The sequence below is a fragment of the Macaca thibetana genome, chromosome 3 (genome assembly GCF_024542745.1).
Source record: "Macaca thibetana thibetana isolate TM-01 chromosome 3, ASM2454274v1, whole genome shotgun sequence".
NCBI classification, from domain to species: domain Eukaryota; kingdom Metazoa; phylum Chordata; class Mammalia; order Primates; family Cercopithecidae; genus Macaca; species Macaca thibetana.
Window position 1 is genome coordinate 51,595,747 of NC_065580.1, and position 19,905 is coordinate 51,615,651.

At 37.9% G+C, this 19,905-nt stretch overlaps 1 protein-coding gene across 1 annotated transcript in view; it reads left to right on the top strand.

The window, feature by feature from the left end:
* COG5 (component of oligomeric golgi complex 5) overlaps nucleotides 1–19,905 on the top strand; it is a 368,980-nt gene that overhangs the window by 30,325 nt on the left and 318,750 nt on the right. Inside the window, exon 6 of the mRNA XM_050785204.1 lies at nucleotides 13,522–13,642. Coding sequence (XP_050641161.1) covers nucleotides 13,522–13,642 — 121 coding nt within the window. The remainder of the gene's footprint in view (nucleotides 1–13,521; nucleotides 13,643–19,905) is intronic.

Genomic DNA, 19,905 nt, shown 5'->3' on the forward strand with positions numbered 1-19,905 from the left:
TATTGTAGCATGTGTCAGTACAGTAAGTTCTTATTTAATGTCATTGATAGGTTCTTAGAAACTTCAACTTTAATAAAGAACATACAGCAGGTCCATGTCATTTCGTTATAAACTGAGGAGGTAGAAAATGGGTCTTATTATACGTTGCTTTGTTGTTGTTGTTTTTTGAGACAGGGTCTTGCTCTGTCATCCAGGCTGGAGTGCAGCCTCTTGAATAGCTGAGACTACAGGCACGTACCACCATGCCCAGCTAATTTTTTTTTAAATTTTAATTTTTTTTAGACAGTGTCTCTCACTGTGTTGCCCAGGCTGGTCTCAAACTTCTGGACTCAAGTGATTCATCTTCCTCAGCCTCCCAAAGTGCTGGGATTACAGGAGTGAGCCACCCTGGTCCATTGTTTTCACTTAAAGTCAAAAGAGCCAGTTGATGATGTTTAATGAGGACTTAGGTACTTCATTCCTTTTTATGGTCAAATAATATATCATTACATGAATATATCACATTTTTGTTCATTCAGTTTGTTTATCCTTTAATCAGTTGATGAATATTTAGGTTGTTTCTACTTTTTAACTATTTTGAATAGACTGCTAAGAACAAACGTTGCATAAATAATACTTATGTGGACTTTTTTTTTCAATTCTTGGGTATACACCTAGAACATATTATGCTAGGTTATATGCTAACTCTATGTTTAACATTTTGAGGATTGCCAAACGATTTCCAAGGCAACTGTACTGTTTTCCATTGTTACCAACAATGTATGAAGATTCTAATTTCTCTACTTTTTAAGAATATTGCCATCTTATTGAAGTGGCATCATTGTGTTGAGTAAATACCCGAGATTCGTTGTCTTACAGCCACAGAAAACTAGGACGCAGACACACAAATAGTGAGATTCAGAGTGGAAGTTTAATAGGTGAAAGAAAGAGAAGAGCTGTCTCTGCTGCAGAGAGAGGGTTCCTGGAGAACTGGGTTGCCACTTTTATGGTGAAATGCAGTGGGTTTTATAGATGAGCTTGAGGAGGCAGTGTCTGATTTACATAGGGCATGAAAGATTGGTTGGACCAGGTGTGCTATTTGCATAAGGTGCGAAAAACTAGTTAGGGCTGGGTGTGCCACTTGTATAGCATGTGAAAAAGCTGGCCACCCCACCCTAATCTTTTATTATGCAGATGGGTTCTCTGGCTGGCTGGTGCCATGTTGCCTGCATCTTTACATGTGGTGACAAAGAAAACCAAAGATGGAGCCTTCATGTTGAACATACTTGGCTTCCAGGTAGCCCTTTTCTATTGACACAGCTGCTGGCATTCACCTGTTCAATTTCCAGCTTGCATATCTATGTCTGCAGCTCGATTTTTCAGGCTGCTCTTTGTTAGAAAAGAAATAATTTGGGGGCTGCTTTTCATTTAAAAGGAAATTCTGCCAAGTACTCTGTTGCCATTATTATCTGCCTAAATAATTTCTGTCTCCTGTATCATTATTGGGTATGAAGTAGTATCTCATTATCATTTTGATTTGCATTTTCCTCATGGCTAATGATATTGAGCATCTTCTGTGGTGCCTTTTGGCTATTTATCTGTCTTCCTTGGTGACATGTCTGTTCAAATCCTTTGCTCTTTTTCTTTCTTTATTTTTTTTACTTATACTTTAAGTTCTGGGATACATTTGCAGAACATGCAGGTTTGTTACATAGGTATACATGTGCCGTGGTGGTTTGCTGCACCCATCAACCCATTATCTACGTTAGATATTTCTTAGAAGAAATATACTATCCCTCCCCCTTGGCTCCACCCCCTAACAGGCCCCGGTGTGTGATGTTGCCCTCCCTGTGTCCGTGTATTCTCATTGTTCAACTCCCGCTGATGAGTGAGAATATGTGATGTTCGGTTTTTGGTTCCTGTGTTAGTTTGCTGAGAATGATGGTTTCCAGCTTCATCCTTGTCCCTGCAATGGACATGAACTCATTCTTTTTTATGGCTGTAGTATTCCATGGTGTATATGTGCTACATTTTCTTTATCCAGTCTAACATTGATGGACATCTGGATTGGTTCCAAGTCTTTGCTATTGTGAACAGTGCTGCAGTAAACATAAGTGTGCATGTGTCTTTATAGTAGAATGATTTATAATCCTTTGGGTATATACCCAGTAATGGGATTGCTGGTCAAATGGTATTTTTAGTTCTAGATGCTTGAGAAATAGCCACGTAATGGTTGAACTAATTTACACTCCCACCAACAGTGTAAAGTCTATAAGGAAGGGGTCCAGTTTCAGTTTTCTGCATACAGCTAGCCAGTTTTCCCAGCACCATTTATTAAATAGGGAATCCTTTCCCCATTGCTTGTTTTTGTCTGGTTTGTTGAAGATCAGATGGTTCTAAATGTGTTATATTATTTCTGAGGCCTGTTCCATTGGTCTGTATTTCTGTTCCATTGATCTATATATCTGTTTTGGTATCATTACCATGCTGTTTTGGTTACTGTAGCCTTGTAGTATAGTTTGAAGTCAGGTAGTGTGATGCCTCTAGCATTGTTCTTTTTGCTTAGGATTGTCTTGGCTATATGGAATCTTTTTTGGTTCCATATGAAATTAAAAGTAGTTTTTTCTAATTCTGTGAAGAATGTCAGTGGTAGCTTGATGGAAATAGTATTGAATCTATAAATTACTTTGGGCAGTATGGCCATTTTCATGATATTGATTCTTCCTGTCCATGAGCATGGAATGTTTTTCCATTTGTTTGTGTCCTATCTTATTTTCTTGAGCAGTGGTTTGTAGTTCTCCTTGAAGAGGACCTTCACATGTCTTGTCAATTGTATTCCTAGGTATTTTTATTCTCTTTGTAGCAATTGTGAATGGGAGTTTGTTCATGATTTGGCTCTCTGTCTGTTATTGATGTATAGGAATGCTTGTGATATTTGCACATTGATTTTGTATCCTGAGACTTCACTGAAGTTGCTTATCAGTTTAAGGAGTTTTTGGGCTGAGATAATGGGGTTTTCTATATATACAATCATGTCATTTGCAAACAGAGATAATTTGATTTCCTGTCTTCCTATTTGAATACGCTTTATTTCTTTCTCTTGCCTGATTGCCCTGACCGGAACTTCCAATAATATGTTGAATAGGGGTGGTGAGAAAGGGCATCCTTGTCTTCTGCTGGTTTTTAAAGGGAATGCTTCCAGCTTTTGCCTATTCAGTATGCTGTTGGCTATGGGTTTGTCATAAATAGCTCTTATTATTTTGAGATATGTTCCATCAGTACCTAGTTTATTGAGTGTTCTTAGCATGAAGGGCTGTTGAATTTTGTCAAAGGCCTTTTCTGCATCTACTGAGATAATCATGTGGTTTTGTCATTGGTTCTGTTTATGTGATGAATTATGTTTATTGATTTGCGTATGTTGAACCAGTCTTGCATCCCAGGGATGAAGCCGAGTTGATCGTGGTGGATAAGCTTTTTAATGTGCTGCCGGATTTGGTTTGCCATTATTTTATTGAGGATTTTCACATCGATGTCCATCAGGGATATTGGCCTGAAATTTTTTTTATTGTGTTTCTGCCAGATTTTGGTATCAGGATGATGCTGACCTCATAAAATGAGTTAGTGAGAAGTCCCTCTTTTTCTGTTGTTTGGAATAATTCTAGAAATAGTTCTAGAAGGAATGGTACCAGCTTCTCTTTGTAACACCTCTGGTAGAATTCGGCTGTTAATCTGTCTGTTCCTGGGCTTTATTTTTTTTGGTTGGTAGACTATTAGTGCCTCACTTTCAGGACTTATTGGTCTATTCAGGGATTCAACTTCTTTCTGGTTTAGTCTTGGTTTAGTCTGGGAGGGCATATATGTCCAGGAATGTATCCATTTCTTCTAGATTTTCTAGTTTATTTGCACAGAGGTGTTTATAGTATTCTGTGATGGTAGTTTGTATTTCTGTGGGATCAGTGATATCCTCTTTAGCGTTTTTTATTGTGTCTATTTGATTCTTCTCTTTTCTTCTGGATTAGTCTGGCTAGTGGTCTATTTTGTTAATCTTTTCAAAAAACTAGCTCCTGGATTCATTGATTTTTTTTTTTGAAGGGTTTTTCGTGTCTCTATCTCCTTCAGTTCTGCTCTGATCTTAGTTATTTCTTGTCTTCTGCCAGAATTTGAATTTGTTTGCTCTTGCTTCTCTAGTTCTTTTAATTGTGGTGTTAGGGTGTCAATTTTAGATCTTTCTCACTTTCTCCTGTGGGCATTTAGTGCTATAAATTTCCCTCTAAACACTGCTTTAGCTGTGTCCCAGAGATTCTGGTATGTCGTGTCTTTGTTCTCATTGGTTTCAAAGAACTCATTTATTTCTGCCTTAATTTCGTTATTTACCCAGTAGTCGTTCAGGATCAGGTTGTTCAGTTTCCATATAGTTGTGCGGATTTGGGTGAATTTCTTAATCCTGAGTTTTAGTTTGGTTGCACTGTGGTCTGAGAGACTGTTTGTTATGATTTCCATTCTTTTACATTTGGTGAGGGGTATTTTACGTCCAATTATGTGGTCAATTTTAGGATGAGTGCTGTGTGGTACTGTGAAGAATCTGTATTCTGTTGATTTGGAGTGGAGAGTTCTGTAGATGTCTATTAGGTCTTCTTGGTCCAGAGCTGAGTTCAAGTCTGAATATCCTTGTTAATTTTCTGTCTCGTTGATCTGTCAAATACTGACATTGGGGTGTTAATATCTCCCATTGTTACTGTCTGGGAGTTTAAATCTCTTTGTAGGTCTCTAAGAACTTGGTTATGAATCTGGGTAGTCCTGTATTGGGTGCATACATATTTAGGATAGTTAGCTCTTCTTGTTGCATTGATACCTTTACCATTATATAATGCTTCTCTTTGTCTTTTTTGATCTTTGTTGGTTTCTTTTTTTTTTTTCTTTTTTTAAATTATACTTTAATTTCTAGGGTACATGTGCACAACGTGCAGGTTTGTTACATATGTATACATGTGCCATGTTGGTATGCTGCACCCATTAACTCGTCATTTACATTAGGTATATCTCCTAATGCTATCCTTCCCCCCTCTCCCCCCCCCAGAACAGGCCCCACTGTGTCCTATTCCCCACCCTGTGTCCAGGTGTTCTCATTGTTCAGTTCCCACCTATGAGTGAGAACATGTGGTGTTTGGTTTTCTGTTCTTGTGATAGTTTGCTGAGAATGATGGTTTCCAGCTGCATCCATGTCCCTACAAAGGACATGAACTCATTGTTTAAAGTCTGTTTTATCAGAGACTAGGATTGCAACCCCCACTTTTTTTTTTTTTTTTTTTTTGCTTTCCATTTGCTTGGTAAATATTCTTCCATCCCTTTATTTTGAGCCTGTGTGTGTCTTTGCATGTGAGATGGGTCTCCTGAATACATCACACGAATGGGTCTTAACTCTTTATCCAATTTGCCGGTCTGTGCCTTTTAATTGGAGCATTTAACCCATTTAGATTTAACATTAATATTGTTATGTGTGAATTTTATTCTGTCATTATGATGCTAGCTTGTTATTTTGCTCATTAGTTGATGCAGATTCTTCATAGTATTGATGATCTTTACCTTTTGGTTTGTTTTTGCAGTGGCTGGTACCAGTTTTTTCTTTCGATATTTAGTGCTTCCTTCAGGAGCTCTTATAAGGCAAGTCTGGTGGTGATAAAATCTCTCAGCATTTGCTTATCTGTAAAGAATTTTATTTCTACTTCCCTTATGAAGCTTAGTTTGGCTGGATATGAAATTCTGGACTGAAAATTCTTTTCTTTAAGAATGTTGAATATTGGCTCCTACTCTCTTCTGGCTTATAAGATTTCTACAGAGAGATCCGCTGTTAGTCTGATGGGCTTCCCTTTGTGGGTAGCCCGACCTTTCTCTCTGGCTGCCCTTAACATTTTTTACTTCATTTCAACCTTGGTGAATCTGACGGTTATGTGTCTTGGGGTTGCTCTTCTTGAGAAGTATCTTAGTGGTGTTCTCTGTATTTCCTGAATTTGAATGTTGGCCTGTCTTGCTAGGGTGGGGAAGTTCTCCTGGATAATATCCTGAAGAGTGTTTTCAACTTGGTTCCATTCTCCCCATCACTTTCAGGTACAGCAATCAAACGTAGGTTTGGTCTTTTCACATAGTTGTATATTTCTTGGAGGCTTTGTTCATTCTTTTTCATTCTTTTTTCTCTGATCTTTTCTTCACACTTTGTTTCATTAAGTTGATCTTCAATCTTTGATATCCTTTATTCCACTTGATCTATTAGGCTATTGATTCTTGTGTATGCTTCACGAAGTTCTCCTGCTGCGTTTTTCAGCTTAATCAGGTCATTTATGTTCTTCTCTAAACTGGTTATTCTAGTTAGCAATTCCGCTAACCTTGTTTTCAAAGTTCTTAGCTTCCTTGCATTGGGAAGAAGTCTTGTGCTCTGAAAGAACATGCTCCTTTAGCTTGGAGGAGTTCGTTATTACACACCTTCTGAAGCCTACTTCTGTCAATTTGTCAAACTCATTCTCCGTCCAGTTTTGTTACCTTTCTGTTGAGGTGTTATGATCCTTTGGAGGAGAAGAGACATTCTGGTTTTTGGAATTTTCAGCCTTTTTGCGCTGTTTTTTTTTCATCTTCATGAATTTATCTACCTTTGGTCTTTGCTGTTGGTGACCTTTGGATGGAGTTTTTGCATGGTTGTCCTTTTTGTTGATGTTGATGCTATTGCTTTCTGTTTGTTAGTTTTTCTTCTAACAGGTGCGTCTGCTGCAGGTCTGCTGGAGTTTGCTGCAGGTCCACTCCTGACCCTGTTTCCTTGGGTGTCACCAGTGGAGGCTGCAGAACAGCAAAGACTGACTAGAAAAAAATCACTGTGAGACTAGTGTTAAGCATGAGAACCAGGATTAAATGAAGGTTATAAAGAATAGTATGTAATGACTATATGTTTTGGCAAGGAAATATAATTCAGCTGTAAAAAACAGTGGGAAGAGCATATGCAAAAAATTTTAAAAACTATTTTCTGCCATCATACTTTTGACTGTAGTGTTGGTTTTGTTGATCAGATATTTTCTGTGTATTGTGCAGCAAAGCAAATGAAGAATTATGCATTATTTTAATTTTGTTATCTCTTGTGTCATTGAGACCTAGGAATCTCAATGTGTAAGAAATTGTATACTATTTATAGATTCATATAGATGTAAGAAGGCTAAATCCTCTACTTCTGATTTTTAATTAGAAGTATCAGTATGAACTTGAGATACTTTAATGTTATTTAAAAATAGTATATACCTTATATTTGTGTGTATATATATATTTGTACATATGTATATGTATGTTAATCTGAGAATGTTTTGTGTGTATTGTGGAATAAATCAAATAAATATTTATGTGATATTTTAGTGCTGACATTTCCTAGCTATGTCTATGGAAAAGTCCCAGAAATGAACAAACCTAGTTCCATGAATGTGGTCTTGAAATGCTGTTTTTTGGCTGGGGGCAGTGGCCCATTCCTATAATCCCAGCACTTTGGGAGGCCAAAGCAGGTGGATCACCTGACGTCAGGAGTTCGAGATCAGCTGGGCCAACGTGTGAAACCCCATCTCTACTAAAAATACAAAAATTAGCCAGGCATGTGGCAGATGCCTGTAATCCCATCTGCTCAGGAGGCTGAGGCAGGAGAATTGCTTGAACCCTGGAGGGGGAGGTTGCAATAAGCCAAGGTTGCGCCATTGTACTCCAGCTTGGACGACAAGAGCGAAACTCTATCTCAAAAAAAAAAAAAAAAAAAAAAGAATAATGCTGTTTTTTACTAAAAGAAACCAGGGCTTCTTTGAGAAATTTTTGATTCCAGGTCTGGGCCATGAAATGTGTAAAATGATCTTGGAACATTTTTATACCAGGTATCAAGGAGGCTGTCAGCGACTGCTAGGTTCATGACAAAGGAACTCAGGAACTGACTTAAGAGGCTTTGGGTGACCAGCTATTTTAGTTTTACTACTGAAAGTCCTAAAACTTGGGAAAATTCTCAGTCTCAGGCAAAGTGGTACAGTTAATCACTCTCAGAGGCTTCTGCTGGCCAAAATGGAACTCTTTGAGCATCAATAAGGGTAAGAGCCATGACGGATTGGGCATTCCTTCTTGTGTTTAAATCCATTTCATAATGATATCAAAAAAAAAAAGCAAAACCCCAGAATACCTCCCCACCACTGACTAATTTTTCATTATTGGTGAATATTAGGGAATTATTCCTTCATTTTGAAAACTAATAAGGGAAAGATTAAGTATTTAGTTTTCTTTATGAACAATACTGCTAGGTAAACAAATAGTAAGGTAAAGTTTATTTTTATAGAGAAATTTCATATGCTTGTAAATAAAGACAAAACGACAGAATTGGATTATTACTATTTTGCAGTCACTTATGTTTCAATGGATTTTGACGTTGCGTATCAGTGGCTGCTACTAAACACAAAAAGAGAGAAAATCATACATCTCTTAAAATATACCACCCTCTAATGTTTAATATTGCCAAAAATACTAAACTTGAATCTAATGAAGCTGCCCACATCCAACTACTAATTTACAGGTAATATAGAAGATAGAGGAACTTGTTAAACTGCATCAAGGGAATACAGTCAACAAAACCCAGTCTGTGGGAAACTTTAGGATAGGTGATCCAATATATTCAACAAATTGCAATGGAAAAAAGAGATGGTGAGAGAACCAACAGATTAAAAACAGGAAAAGTTAAACCATAGCACTTAGGTATTTATACTTCAGTAATAAAAAAAAAATAAAAGTAAGGAAGTGATTAATGTAAAAGAGTAGTGGTTTCTGTTGGTTGGCATGAGGGTAATGGCATTGGGAGGGAGTACATGAAGGCTTCTGTGGTGACTCACATGGTCCTGTCTCCTGATCTATGTGTTGCTTCTTAGTTCATTTAGCTGTGTATCTCTGAGTTTGGTTTTCCATGTTTGTGTTATATTTAATAGTAAAAGTCAAATAAAAAAACGAGGGAAAGGAAATTGATTGGAGGGGAGGCAGCTATATTGGGAAATTGGTGAGAATTGATGCCTTATAGATTAATTTATAATAGCTTAGACTTATTAACTAAGAATTTTATTAAATGCTATTCTCAGAAGATTCAACATAATCTGTAAGTGGAGAGCCATTAAAGTTTACTAAAAAGGGGGTTGGAGTGCTGAAAACTGTGTTTTTTTTTTTTTTTTTTTTTTTTTTTTTTTTTTTGAGACAGAATTTCGCTCTTTGTTGCCCAGGCTGGAGTGCAATATTATGATCTCGGCTCATCGCAACCTCCGCCTCCCGGGTTTAGCAATTCTTCTCCCTCGGCCTCCCAAGTAGTTGGGATTACAGGCATATGCCACCACACCCGGCTAATTTTGTATTTTTAGTAGAAGCGGGGTTTCTTCATGTTGGTCAGGCTGGTCTCGAACTCCCGACCTCAGGTGATCTGCCCTCCTTGGCCTCCCAGTGATGGGATTGTAGGTGTGAGCCACTGTACCTGGCCCAAAAACTGCGTTTTTAAGAAGATAAATCTGGCTGGGTGGATTTCAGTGAGAGACTTGAAAGCTAGCCAAGAAACCACTATGTTAAGGTAATGGTGATAAAGATTTGGATTAGGGTGGTGCTTATAGGAATAGAGGTAAAATAACAACTCTTATTTTATGCAGTAGGATAGTTGGTAAGACTTGGTGACAGATTAAGTATGGTTGCTAAAAATAAAAACAGTAGAAATAAAGATTGCATGTTTTGAGAGCATATCACTTTGTTGGGATTAGGGAATTCTGGATGACAATCATAGAGTAAGAGCTTAATTTCTTCTTACGATGTATTTAAAATCTCAGAGGAATGGTTGCTAGGGATTCAACGTTCCAAATTGTTTATCTAAAAATGTCAGTTCTAACAGGGAAGACACTGATAATGTTTCCAGTGCAAGATATCCAGCTTACTGGTGTCGAATCCGTATGGTTCTGCAGCAACCTCAATTTTTGCCTCCTTAGAAGAAAGAATTCGACTGAGGGGCATAAGGCAGAAAAAGAGACCAAGGCACATTTCAGAGCAGGAGTGGAAGTTTGTTTAAAAAGGCTTTAGAACAGGAAAGAAAGAAAGGAAAGTATTCTTGGAAGAGTCCCAAGAGGGCACTGAGGTCAAGTGCAGTGTTTAACCTTGATGCCAGAACTTAAGAGCCTGGCTCCTTTCCCATAATTCTTCCCTTAGGATGGGCTACCTGCATGTCCAGTGCCCTCCTTACCCTTAAGAGGTGAGCACACGCATTGTGTTTAGAAATTTGTATGCATGCCTACCTGAGACTTTGTTCCTTTTTCAGGTGGAGTGCCCCCGGAAGGTCAGACTCACCATTTTGTGTCTTAAAGCACATGCCCTGGAAGTTGCTTCTCCCTGGCCTTTGCATTGAATTAACACTTCAATGCACCAAGTGTGGACCATCAGGAAATGTCTTCTCCCTGGCACTGGCTGCCAATTTATCAGTTTCAGAGAGGCAATGTGATAACTTCCAAACCATCAACTGACATTCCTAGTGGGTGGGGCAGTAGCCCTCTCCTGCCCCACTCTTGATTGTCTAACTACCTGCAACAATAGCAGTAATTGTTTTTGTTAAGTACATAGTTGGGACAGAGATACGAGGGTGACTTTTCAGTGTTATTTCCTTTTATTTCTTGAATTTTGAATCATGTGCTTGTATTACCTGTTCAGAAAATGAATAATATTTAATTAAAAGATAGAGATGCCCCAATTGTCAATCTCCATGGGAAAAATTGTCCTTTTTTTTTTTTTTAATTTAAATATTTCAGACTAGTTTGTCTGAAAAGCAGTCAGGTAAACATGTTTAATAGTTGATTGACTTTGACTTACATGTGTTTGTAAATATATGTTTGCTTTATGTTTGAGTATGGTATATGCATACATATGGTGTATTGCTTGTGAATACATGGGTGTGGCTGTGTGTGGCTCTGGTGTATGTATTTGTTGTGGGAAGTCAGGGACCCTGAATGGAGGGGCTGGCTGAAACCATGGCAGAAGAACATAAATTGTGAAGATTTTATGGACATTTGTTAGTTCCCCAAATTAATACTTTTATAATTTCTTACGCCTGTCTTTACTGCAGTCTCTGAACATAAATTGTAAAGATTTCATGGACATTTACCACTTCCCCAATCAATACCCTTGTGATTTTGCCTGTTTTTACTTTAATCTCTTAATCCCGTAATCTTCGTAAGCCGAGGAGGATGTGTGTCGCCTCAGGACCCTGTGATGATTGCATTAACTGCACAAGTTGTTTGTAGAGCATGTGTGCTTGAACAATATGAAATCTGGGCACCTTGAGAAAAGAACAGGATAACAGCAATGTTCAGGGAACAAGGGAGATAAGACTTTAAACTCTGACTGCTGGTGAGCCAGATGGAACAGAGCCATATTTCTCTTCTTTCAAAAGCAAATAGGAGACATATCACTGAATTCTTTTTCTCAGCAAGGAATATCCCTGAGAAAGAGAATGCGCTCTAAGGGTAGGTCTATAGACTGGCCCCTTGGAGGTGGCTGTCTTTTATGGTCGAAGCCGAAGGGATGAAATAAGACCCAGTCTCCTGTAGCGCTCCCAGGCTTATTAGGACAAGGAAATTCCTGCCTAATAAATTTTGATCAGACAGGTTGTCTGCCCTCAAACTGTCTCCTGATAAGATGTTATAAATGACAATGTGTGCCCGAAACTTCATTAGCAATTTTAATTTCGCCACATCCTGTGGTCCTGTGATCTGGCCCTGCCTCCACTTGCTTTGTGATATTCTATTACCTTGTGAAGCATGTGATCTCTGTGACCCACACCCTATTCATGCACTCCCTCCCCTTTTGAAAATCGCTAGTAAAAACTTGCTGGTTTTATGGCTCAGGGAGCATCACGGAACCTGCTGACATGTGATGTCTCCCCTGGACACCCAGCTTTAAAATTTCTCTATTTTGTACTTTATTTCTCAAACCAGCAGAGACACTTAGGGAAATAGAAAAGAACCCATGTTAACTATTGGGGGTGGGTTCCCCGATATGTATTTATTTCACCCATAAAAGAATGTTTATACCTGGAGGCTCTGGGACCCTGGCTTCTCAGAGCTTTTAATTCTTATTGCCACCATGTAGGATTTTTCTCCTTAAACAGGGGAGATGTCCTTGCTTCTCAGTTAACCTCGGGGCCATTCAGAAATGGTTGTGATGCAGTAGTATGGAATGTCTCTCTTTCCTTTGTAATCACTACTGAGGCTGAAGATCACTACATATTGGTTATTCAGTATGTCACCCTCTACTGCACTCTCCCTCATGCAACTGCTGTGAATCCAGCTTCTGTAATAAAGTGTCCTAAAATACATGAACTTTTATTTCTTACCTCAGCCTTTTGATAGGTAAAGACCCGGTATTAGATCTGGAAAAAGGAATAGGAAGTGTGTGAAATAGTTTTGTTTTGTTGTTTACGTATTCTCTCTTTTATAATTTATTAGGGATTAAAAACCACCATGCACGGTGGCTCACACCTGTAATCCTAGTACTTTGGGAGTCTGAGGCAGGAGGTTCACCTGAGCCCCGTAGTTTGAGAGCAGCCTGGGAAACATGGCAAAACCTCATCTCCGCACAAAATACAATTAGCCAGGCATGGTGGCACGCATCTGTAGTCCCAGCTACTTGGGAGGCTGAGGCAGAAGGATTGCTTTAGCCCAGGAGGTAGAGGTTGCAGTGAGGTGTGATCATGCCACTGCACTCCAGTTGGAGCAACCGAGTGTGACCCTGTTCTCCAAAAAAAAAAGTATCATGAAATTGAGAGAAGTTTTAAGACTACTCCTGCAGGATATAGGAAAGAGAAGCTGGGATTGTAAATAACAGGAGGCAGTAGTAGGAAGCTGAGCAGCCTAGCTTAGTGATTGTCAATTTTGACTGCACATTGGTACCACCTGGGAATATTAAAAACATAAAAACATAACTCATGCTTGGTTTTCACCCATAGAGATGCTGATTTAATTGGTCAGGGCTGTGGCCTGGGCATTGGAACATTTTCAGTCTACCCACTTGAATTAGTAGTCAAGACTGATAACCACTGGCCTAGAGAAGAAAACTGGTTTAGGACTGAAAGAATCCTTGGCTCTCACGATGCCTCAATTCCAAGTTCTCTCCACTTGGGATGAATTGGAGTTTATTATAAAATGTAAATATAGTACTTTTGTGTGTTCCCTAGGACATTTGATGCTTTTTAAGACTTGTGATTATTTAGGTTTGTGGTTGGTGGGAAACAAAAAATGCATGAGTGAATCTTTAGCATCTGGAAAGAATGGGTAGATTCACATATTAAGTACGGTGTGAGCCACTGTGCTTTTTTTTTTTTTAAATGTAATTTAAGTCCCAGGATACATGTGCAGATTTGTTACATAGATAAACATGTGCCATGGTGGTTTGCTGCACCTATGCTTGTTATTACTGTTTATTAATAGTAATAAAGCTTCATGGATCAACTAACTTAACATTGTGATGTTTGCACAGGTTGCCTGTGATTTGCTTCGGAGAATTATTCGTATCTTGAATCTCAGTAAGAGACTCCAAGGACAACTGCAAGGGGGAAGTAGAGAGATAACAAAAGCTGCTCAGAGTCTCAATGAACTTGGTAAGTGTTTTTTTTTTTTTTTTTTTTTTTTTATTAAAAAGTAGAGATTTAAATATTTTTAAGTCACTTGATTGACTTTTGTTATCACCATTAGCAAGTACTGTTAAACAAATTTTTAAATAATTGGCTGTATACAATATTAACACTTCTCAGAATGAGTAAGTACAATTAGTTGATTTCACTGAAATGCTGTTTATTTTAATTGTATAGTAAAATTGGCCTTTTTCATATACAGGTCTGTGAATTTTAACACATACATAGATTCATGTAAGCACCATTACAGTCATGATACAGAACAATTCCATCACTCCCCCATATTCTCTCCTTATTCCTTCAAGATGATGCCCACCCGCTTCCGCTAATCCTGGCAACCACTGATCTTTTCTTCATCATTGTAGTTTTGTCTTTTTGAGAATGACACGTAAATGGAATTACAAAGTAGGTGACCTTTTGAGGCTGTCTTCTTGTACTTAAAATAATACCTTTGAGATTTATTCAAGTTTTGGAGTGTACTAATAGTTTGTTACTTTGTGTTTGATTGAGTACCATTGCATGGGTAGCCTGCAGTTTGTTTATTGATTCACTGATTGAAGGATATTTGTGTTGTTTCCAGTTTTTGGTGATTATGAATAAGTGTACAGGTCTTTATGTGAAGTTTTCTTTTCTCTAGGAAATATTCTAGAGAAATGCTGCTTTTAAGATGACAACTCCCATGCTGATACTATGCCTAGAAGATTTTAAAAATTTATTTCTTTGTTCATTCTTTTCTTAGACATTTATTGCAGGACCTTGACAGTCAAGGGTTTAATGTTCATGGTTTTGACTATTAACCAGCTGCAAAGTCCATGATGCAGCAATTCATAATTTTTCAGGCAAAATTTGAATAGCTAGTGAGTGCACATAGAACTGCCCAACTCTGTGTTTTAATGAGGGTTGGTAGTTTTCTTCTTTTCACTGGGTACCCACTAATTTTTCTGAAGTGGATATATGTAGTGGTATTTGTACTTTATAGGCTCAGAAGTCTTTAATTGTATCCATTTCAGATATCAAGAGTCTGCTTACTCTTGGTATTGTGCTTTGAAAGCAGTTATGCCAAAATAATATCAGAGAAATGTGCATTATGTGTTCTTTCTGAATTTTCCTGTCTTTGATTTTTTGATTATATAGTCATGCTATGCTGTAATGCTTATTCCATATTTTTTATTAATCAAGGAAATCTATCCTTCACAAATAATGCTTCAACAGCATTACGATTTTGTACTGCTGAAATACAGGTTTTGCTTAGGAAAATCATTGGGAATATCTCTAACTTGTGATTTAGTAGGCTTGGAAAATGTCATATGAAAAGTTAAACTTTTAAGCTGGGTATGGTGGCTGGTACCTGGAGGCCCAGTTAATCGGGAGGTAGAGGTAGGCAGAATTGCTTGAGGCCAGGAGTTTGAGACTAGCCTAGGTGAACAGAACTGATCTCCTCTTGCTGTAAAAAATAAAAATTGAGAAGTAAAGAAAATTAAAATAAAAGTTGAGCATTGTAGCATGTGTCTGCAGTCTCAGCTACTTGGGAAACGGAGATGGGCGGATCACTCGAGCCCACAAGTTAGAGGTTGCAGTGAGCTGTTATTGCACCACTGCTCTCCAGCCTGGGTGACACAGCAAGATCTTGCCTCTTAACAAAAAAAGTTAACTTTAAACAGTGAGTAATGCTTGTGTGTTGTTTTCACAGTATTATCTAAACATAGAAGGGTAAAAATCCAAGTATCAGCCACTGTTTTGCTCTTTTCACATTTAATATCTGTGCACCAACAATAGTTGGTAGGATTATGGAGTCATTAAACATAGATGCATATTATTCCAAGGCTTATTATGGATGTTTGTCATCACTGACACTCCTTCAATATTAAAAAAGTACTAAATTTTGATTGGATTATGATTATAATTTCTTCTAGAATTGACAGATTCTGTAATACAAATGGTGATGTCTTTGAAAAAAATAAAACAAAACAGGCATAGCTAGGCACAGTGGCTCACGCCTGTAATATCATCACTTTGGGAGGCTGAGGTGGGCGGATCGTGAGGTCAAGAGATCGAGACCATCCTGGCCAACATGGTGAAACCCCGTCTCTACTAAAAATACAAAAATTAGCTGGGCGTGGTGGTGCGTGCCTATAATTCCAGCTACTCAGGAGGCTGAGGTAGGAGAATCACTTGAACTCGGGAGGCAGAGGTTGCAGTGAGCCAAGATCGTGCCACTGCACCCCAACCTGGTAACAGAGCGAGACTCTGTCAAAAAAACAAAAACAAACAAAACACAAAAAAGGCACAAGTATTGATCATAATGTTCTGAGTATAATGCAGAGGGTAAAACCATTATCCTTCCAATGTGCTGTTGGCTTTACCTAAAGTTTTTATAAAGATTGTTAAAAAGTTTTTGAGAAAATATAGTTCATGGTGGAATGATCACAAAGTGGATTGTATTAATCTAATTTTTAAAAGCTTTGCAGATGATGTGTGATTTAATATTTGCAAAGACATCATGTCTTTTTTATTCACCACTATAGTTCAGTCTTGACCAGTCCTGTCATTTATAACTAATAAGGAGAAGCCAAGGAAAAATAAGTTGCTACCTTTGGAATTAATATTTGAATAAAAGTAATAATTTTGCGATCGCTGTTACAATTACACATGTACACTAAATGACACTTCTGTGATTGGAACATCTCTAAAATTGTCAGTGTCTTTATCAATATGGTTCTGTTTTTCATTAGAAAGAGTGAAATGATGAAGAGTAACAGTGTTTATACCATAGACCCTTGAAATTAACTTAAAAGCAGTCTTTCAAACTTGAAAGGTTTTGAGGCTTGATTTGGGACACCCAGATGAAACACATTGTCATCTGGAAATTAAGTATATTCTATGAGACTGGGGTGTGGGGTGACTACTAGTGGATGCAGATTTGTTTTTAGGGTGATGAACACATTCTGGAATTAGATAATGGTGACTTTTGTGCCACCTTGTCAGTATACTAAAAACCACTGCATTGTACACTTTGAAAGGGAGAGTTTTATGTTATGTAAATTTGAAATTCTTCAGTGTTGTTGTGTGTATTAATACCTTTGCCTTTTTATTATGGACTAGTATTCCATTGATATATCACAGTTGGTTTATCCATTTACATGCTGATGGAGAGTTGGGTTGTCTCTAATATTTTAGTATTATAAGTTAAGCTGCTATGAACATTCATGTACAAATCTTTGTATGAACATATCCTTTCATTTCTCTTGGATAAATACCTAGGATTGGAATGTCTAGATCATATGGTAGGTATATGTTTAGCTTATTTTAAGAAATTGCCAAGGTTATTTTTCAAAGTAGTTGTAATGTTTACATTTTTTTTTTTTTTTTTTTTGAGACGAAGTTTTGCTGTTGTTGCCCAGGCTGGAGCACAATGGCGCGATCTCAGCTCACTGCAACCTCTGCCTCCTGGGTTCAAGTGATTCTCCTGCCTCAGCCTCCCGAGTAGCTGGAATTACAGGCACCCATCACCATGCCTGGCTAGTTTTTGTATGTTTAGTAGAGAGGGGGTTTCACCATGTTGACCAGGCTGGTCTTGAACTTCTGACCTCAGATGAATCACCCTCCTCTGAGTCCCAAAGTGCTGGGATTACAGGCGTGAACCACCACGCCCAGCCAATGTTTACATTCTTACCAGTAGTATTTGAAAGTTCTACTTCCCCCTACAACCTTGCCAACACATGTTACACTCAGTCTTCTTAATTTTAGTCATTCTAATAGCTATGTCGTGATATCTTGTTTTGAGTTTTCAAAGAAAGCTATAACTAATAAAAGAGTTGAGTAAGATTTCAATATACTAGATAAATATACAAAAAATTAATTGTATTTCTATATACTCTGTTAGCAACAAGCAATTGGAAATTGAAATTCAAAAATACCACTTATAACAGCATAAAAATATGGCAGACTTAGGGATAAGTCTAACAAAAGGTGTGCAAAACCTGTACACTGAAAACTACAAAATGTTGTTGAGAACAAAGAAGACATAAATCAGTCAATCAGTCAATGTTGTTCATCAGTTGGAAGACTTAATATTGTTTATTAAGATGTATATTCTTCCCAACTTGATCTATGAATTCAACAGAATTTCAGTTTAAATTCCAGGAGGCTTTTAGAAATTGACAAGCTGATTTTAAAATTCATATGGAAATTCAGAGGATCTAGAATAGCTAGAATAACTTTCAAGAGAAAACAGAGTTGGAAGAATAACCCTACCTGATTTGAAGACTTAGTACAAAGACTCTTTGAAGTAATCAAGGCGTAAAGATCAGTGGAAGACCCACATATATATATGAACAACTGATTTTTGACCCATTTAGTGGAGAAAAAAATAGTCTTTTCATCAGATGGTACAGGAACAATTGGATCTCAATATGCAAAACACTGAACTTGTTTCCATACTTCACTTCATGTAAAAATATTAACTCCGAATGAATTCGTGTCCTAATGTAAAGTATAAAACTACAGAACTTAAAGTAGGCAACTCAGAAGATTTTTTTATTTTCATTTTTATTTTTTTCTTTTCTTCTTTTTAAAAATTTTTAATTTTACTTTAAGTTCCGGGATACATGTGCAGAACATGCAGGTTTGTTACATAGTTCATGCGCCATGGTGGTTTGCTGCACCTATCAACCTGTCATCTAGGTGTGTGTTTGTTTGTTTTTTTTTGAGACGGAGTTTCGCTCTTGTTGCACAGGCTGGAGTGCAATGGCGCGATCTCCGCTCACTACAACCTCCGCCTCGTGGGTTCAAGTGACTCTCTTGCCTCAGCCTCCCGAGTAGCCGGGATTACAGGCATGCGCCGACGTGTGTGGCTAATTTTGTGTTTTTAGTAGAGACAGGGCTTCTCTATGTTGGTCAGACTAGTCTTGAACTCCTGACCTCAGATGATCTGCTCGCCTTGGCCTCCCAAAGTGCTGGGATTACAGGTGTGAGCCACTACACCTGGCCTAGGTTTTAAGCCTCACATGCATTAGGTATTTGTCCTAATGCTCTCTCTCCCCTGCCCCCTGCCCCCTGCCCCCTGCCCCCTGCCAGTCCCTGATGTGTGTTGTTCCCCTCCCTGTGTCCAAGTGTTCTCATTGTTCAACTCCCATTTGTGAGTGAGAACATGCGGTGTTTGGTTTTCTATTCCTGTGCTAGTTTGCTGAGGATGATGGCTTCCAGCTTCATCCATGTCCCTGAAAAGGACATGATCTTATTCTTTTTTATGTCTGTATAGTATGTGTATCACGTTTTCTTTATGCAGCCTATCATTGATGGATGTTTGGGTTGGTTTCATGTCTTTCCTATTGTAAATAGTGCTGCAATAAACATACATGTGCATGTATCTTTACAGTGGAATGTTTTATTTTCCTTTGGGTATATCCCCAGTAATGGGATTGCTGGGTCAAATGGTTCTAGATACTTGAGGAATCACCACACTCTCTTCCACAACTGTTGAACTAATTTACATTCCCACCAACAGTGTAAAAGCATTCCTATTTCTCCACAGCCTTGCCAGCATCTGTTGTTTCTAGACTTTTTAATAATTGCCATTCTGATTGGCATGAGATGGTATCTCATTATGGTTTTGATTTGCATTTTTCTAATGATCAGTGATGTTGAGCTTTTTAAAATGTTTGTTGACTGCTTAAATATCATCTTTTGAGAAGTGTGTATTCATATCCTTTGCCCACTTTGTGATTGTTTGTTTGTTTGTTTCCTTGTAAATTTGTGTAACTTCCTTGTAGATGCTGGATATTAGACCTTTGTCAGATGGATAGATTGCAAAATTTTTCTCCCATCCTGTAGGTTGCCTGTTCAGTCTGATGATAGTTTCTTTTGCTGTGCAGAAGTTCTTTAGTTTAGATACCATTTATCAGTTTTTGTTTTTGTTACAATTGCTTTTGGCATTTTCATCATGAAATCTTTGCCCATGCCCATGCCCTGAATGGTATTGCCTAGGTTTTCTTCTAGGGTTTTTATAGTTTTGGGTTTTACATTTAAGTCTTTAATTTATCTTGAGTTAATTTTTGTATAAGGTATAAGGAAGGGGTCCAGTTTCAGTTTTCTGCACACAGCTAGCCAGTTTTCCCAACACTATTTATTAAATAGGGAATCCTTTCCCCATTGCTTGTTTTTGTCTGATTTGTTGAAGATCAGCTGGTTGTACAGTGTTATTTCTGAGGTCTCTGTTCAGTTTCATTGGT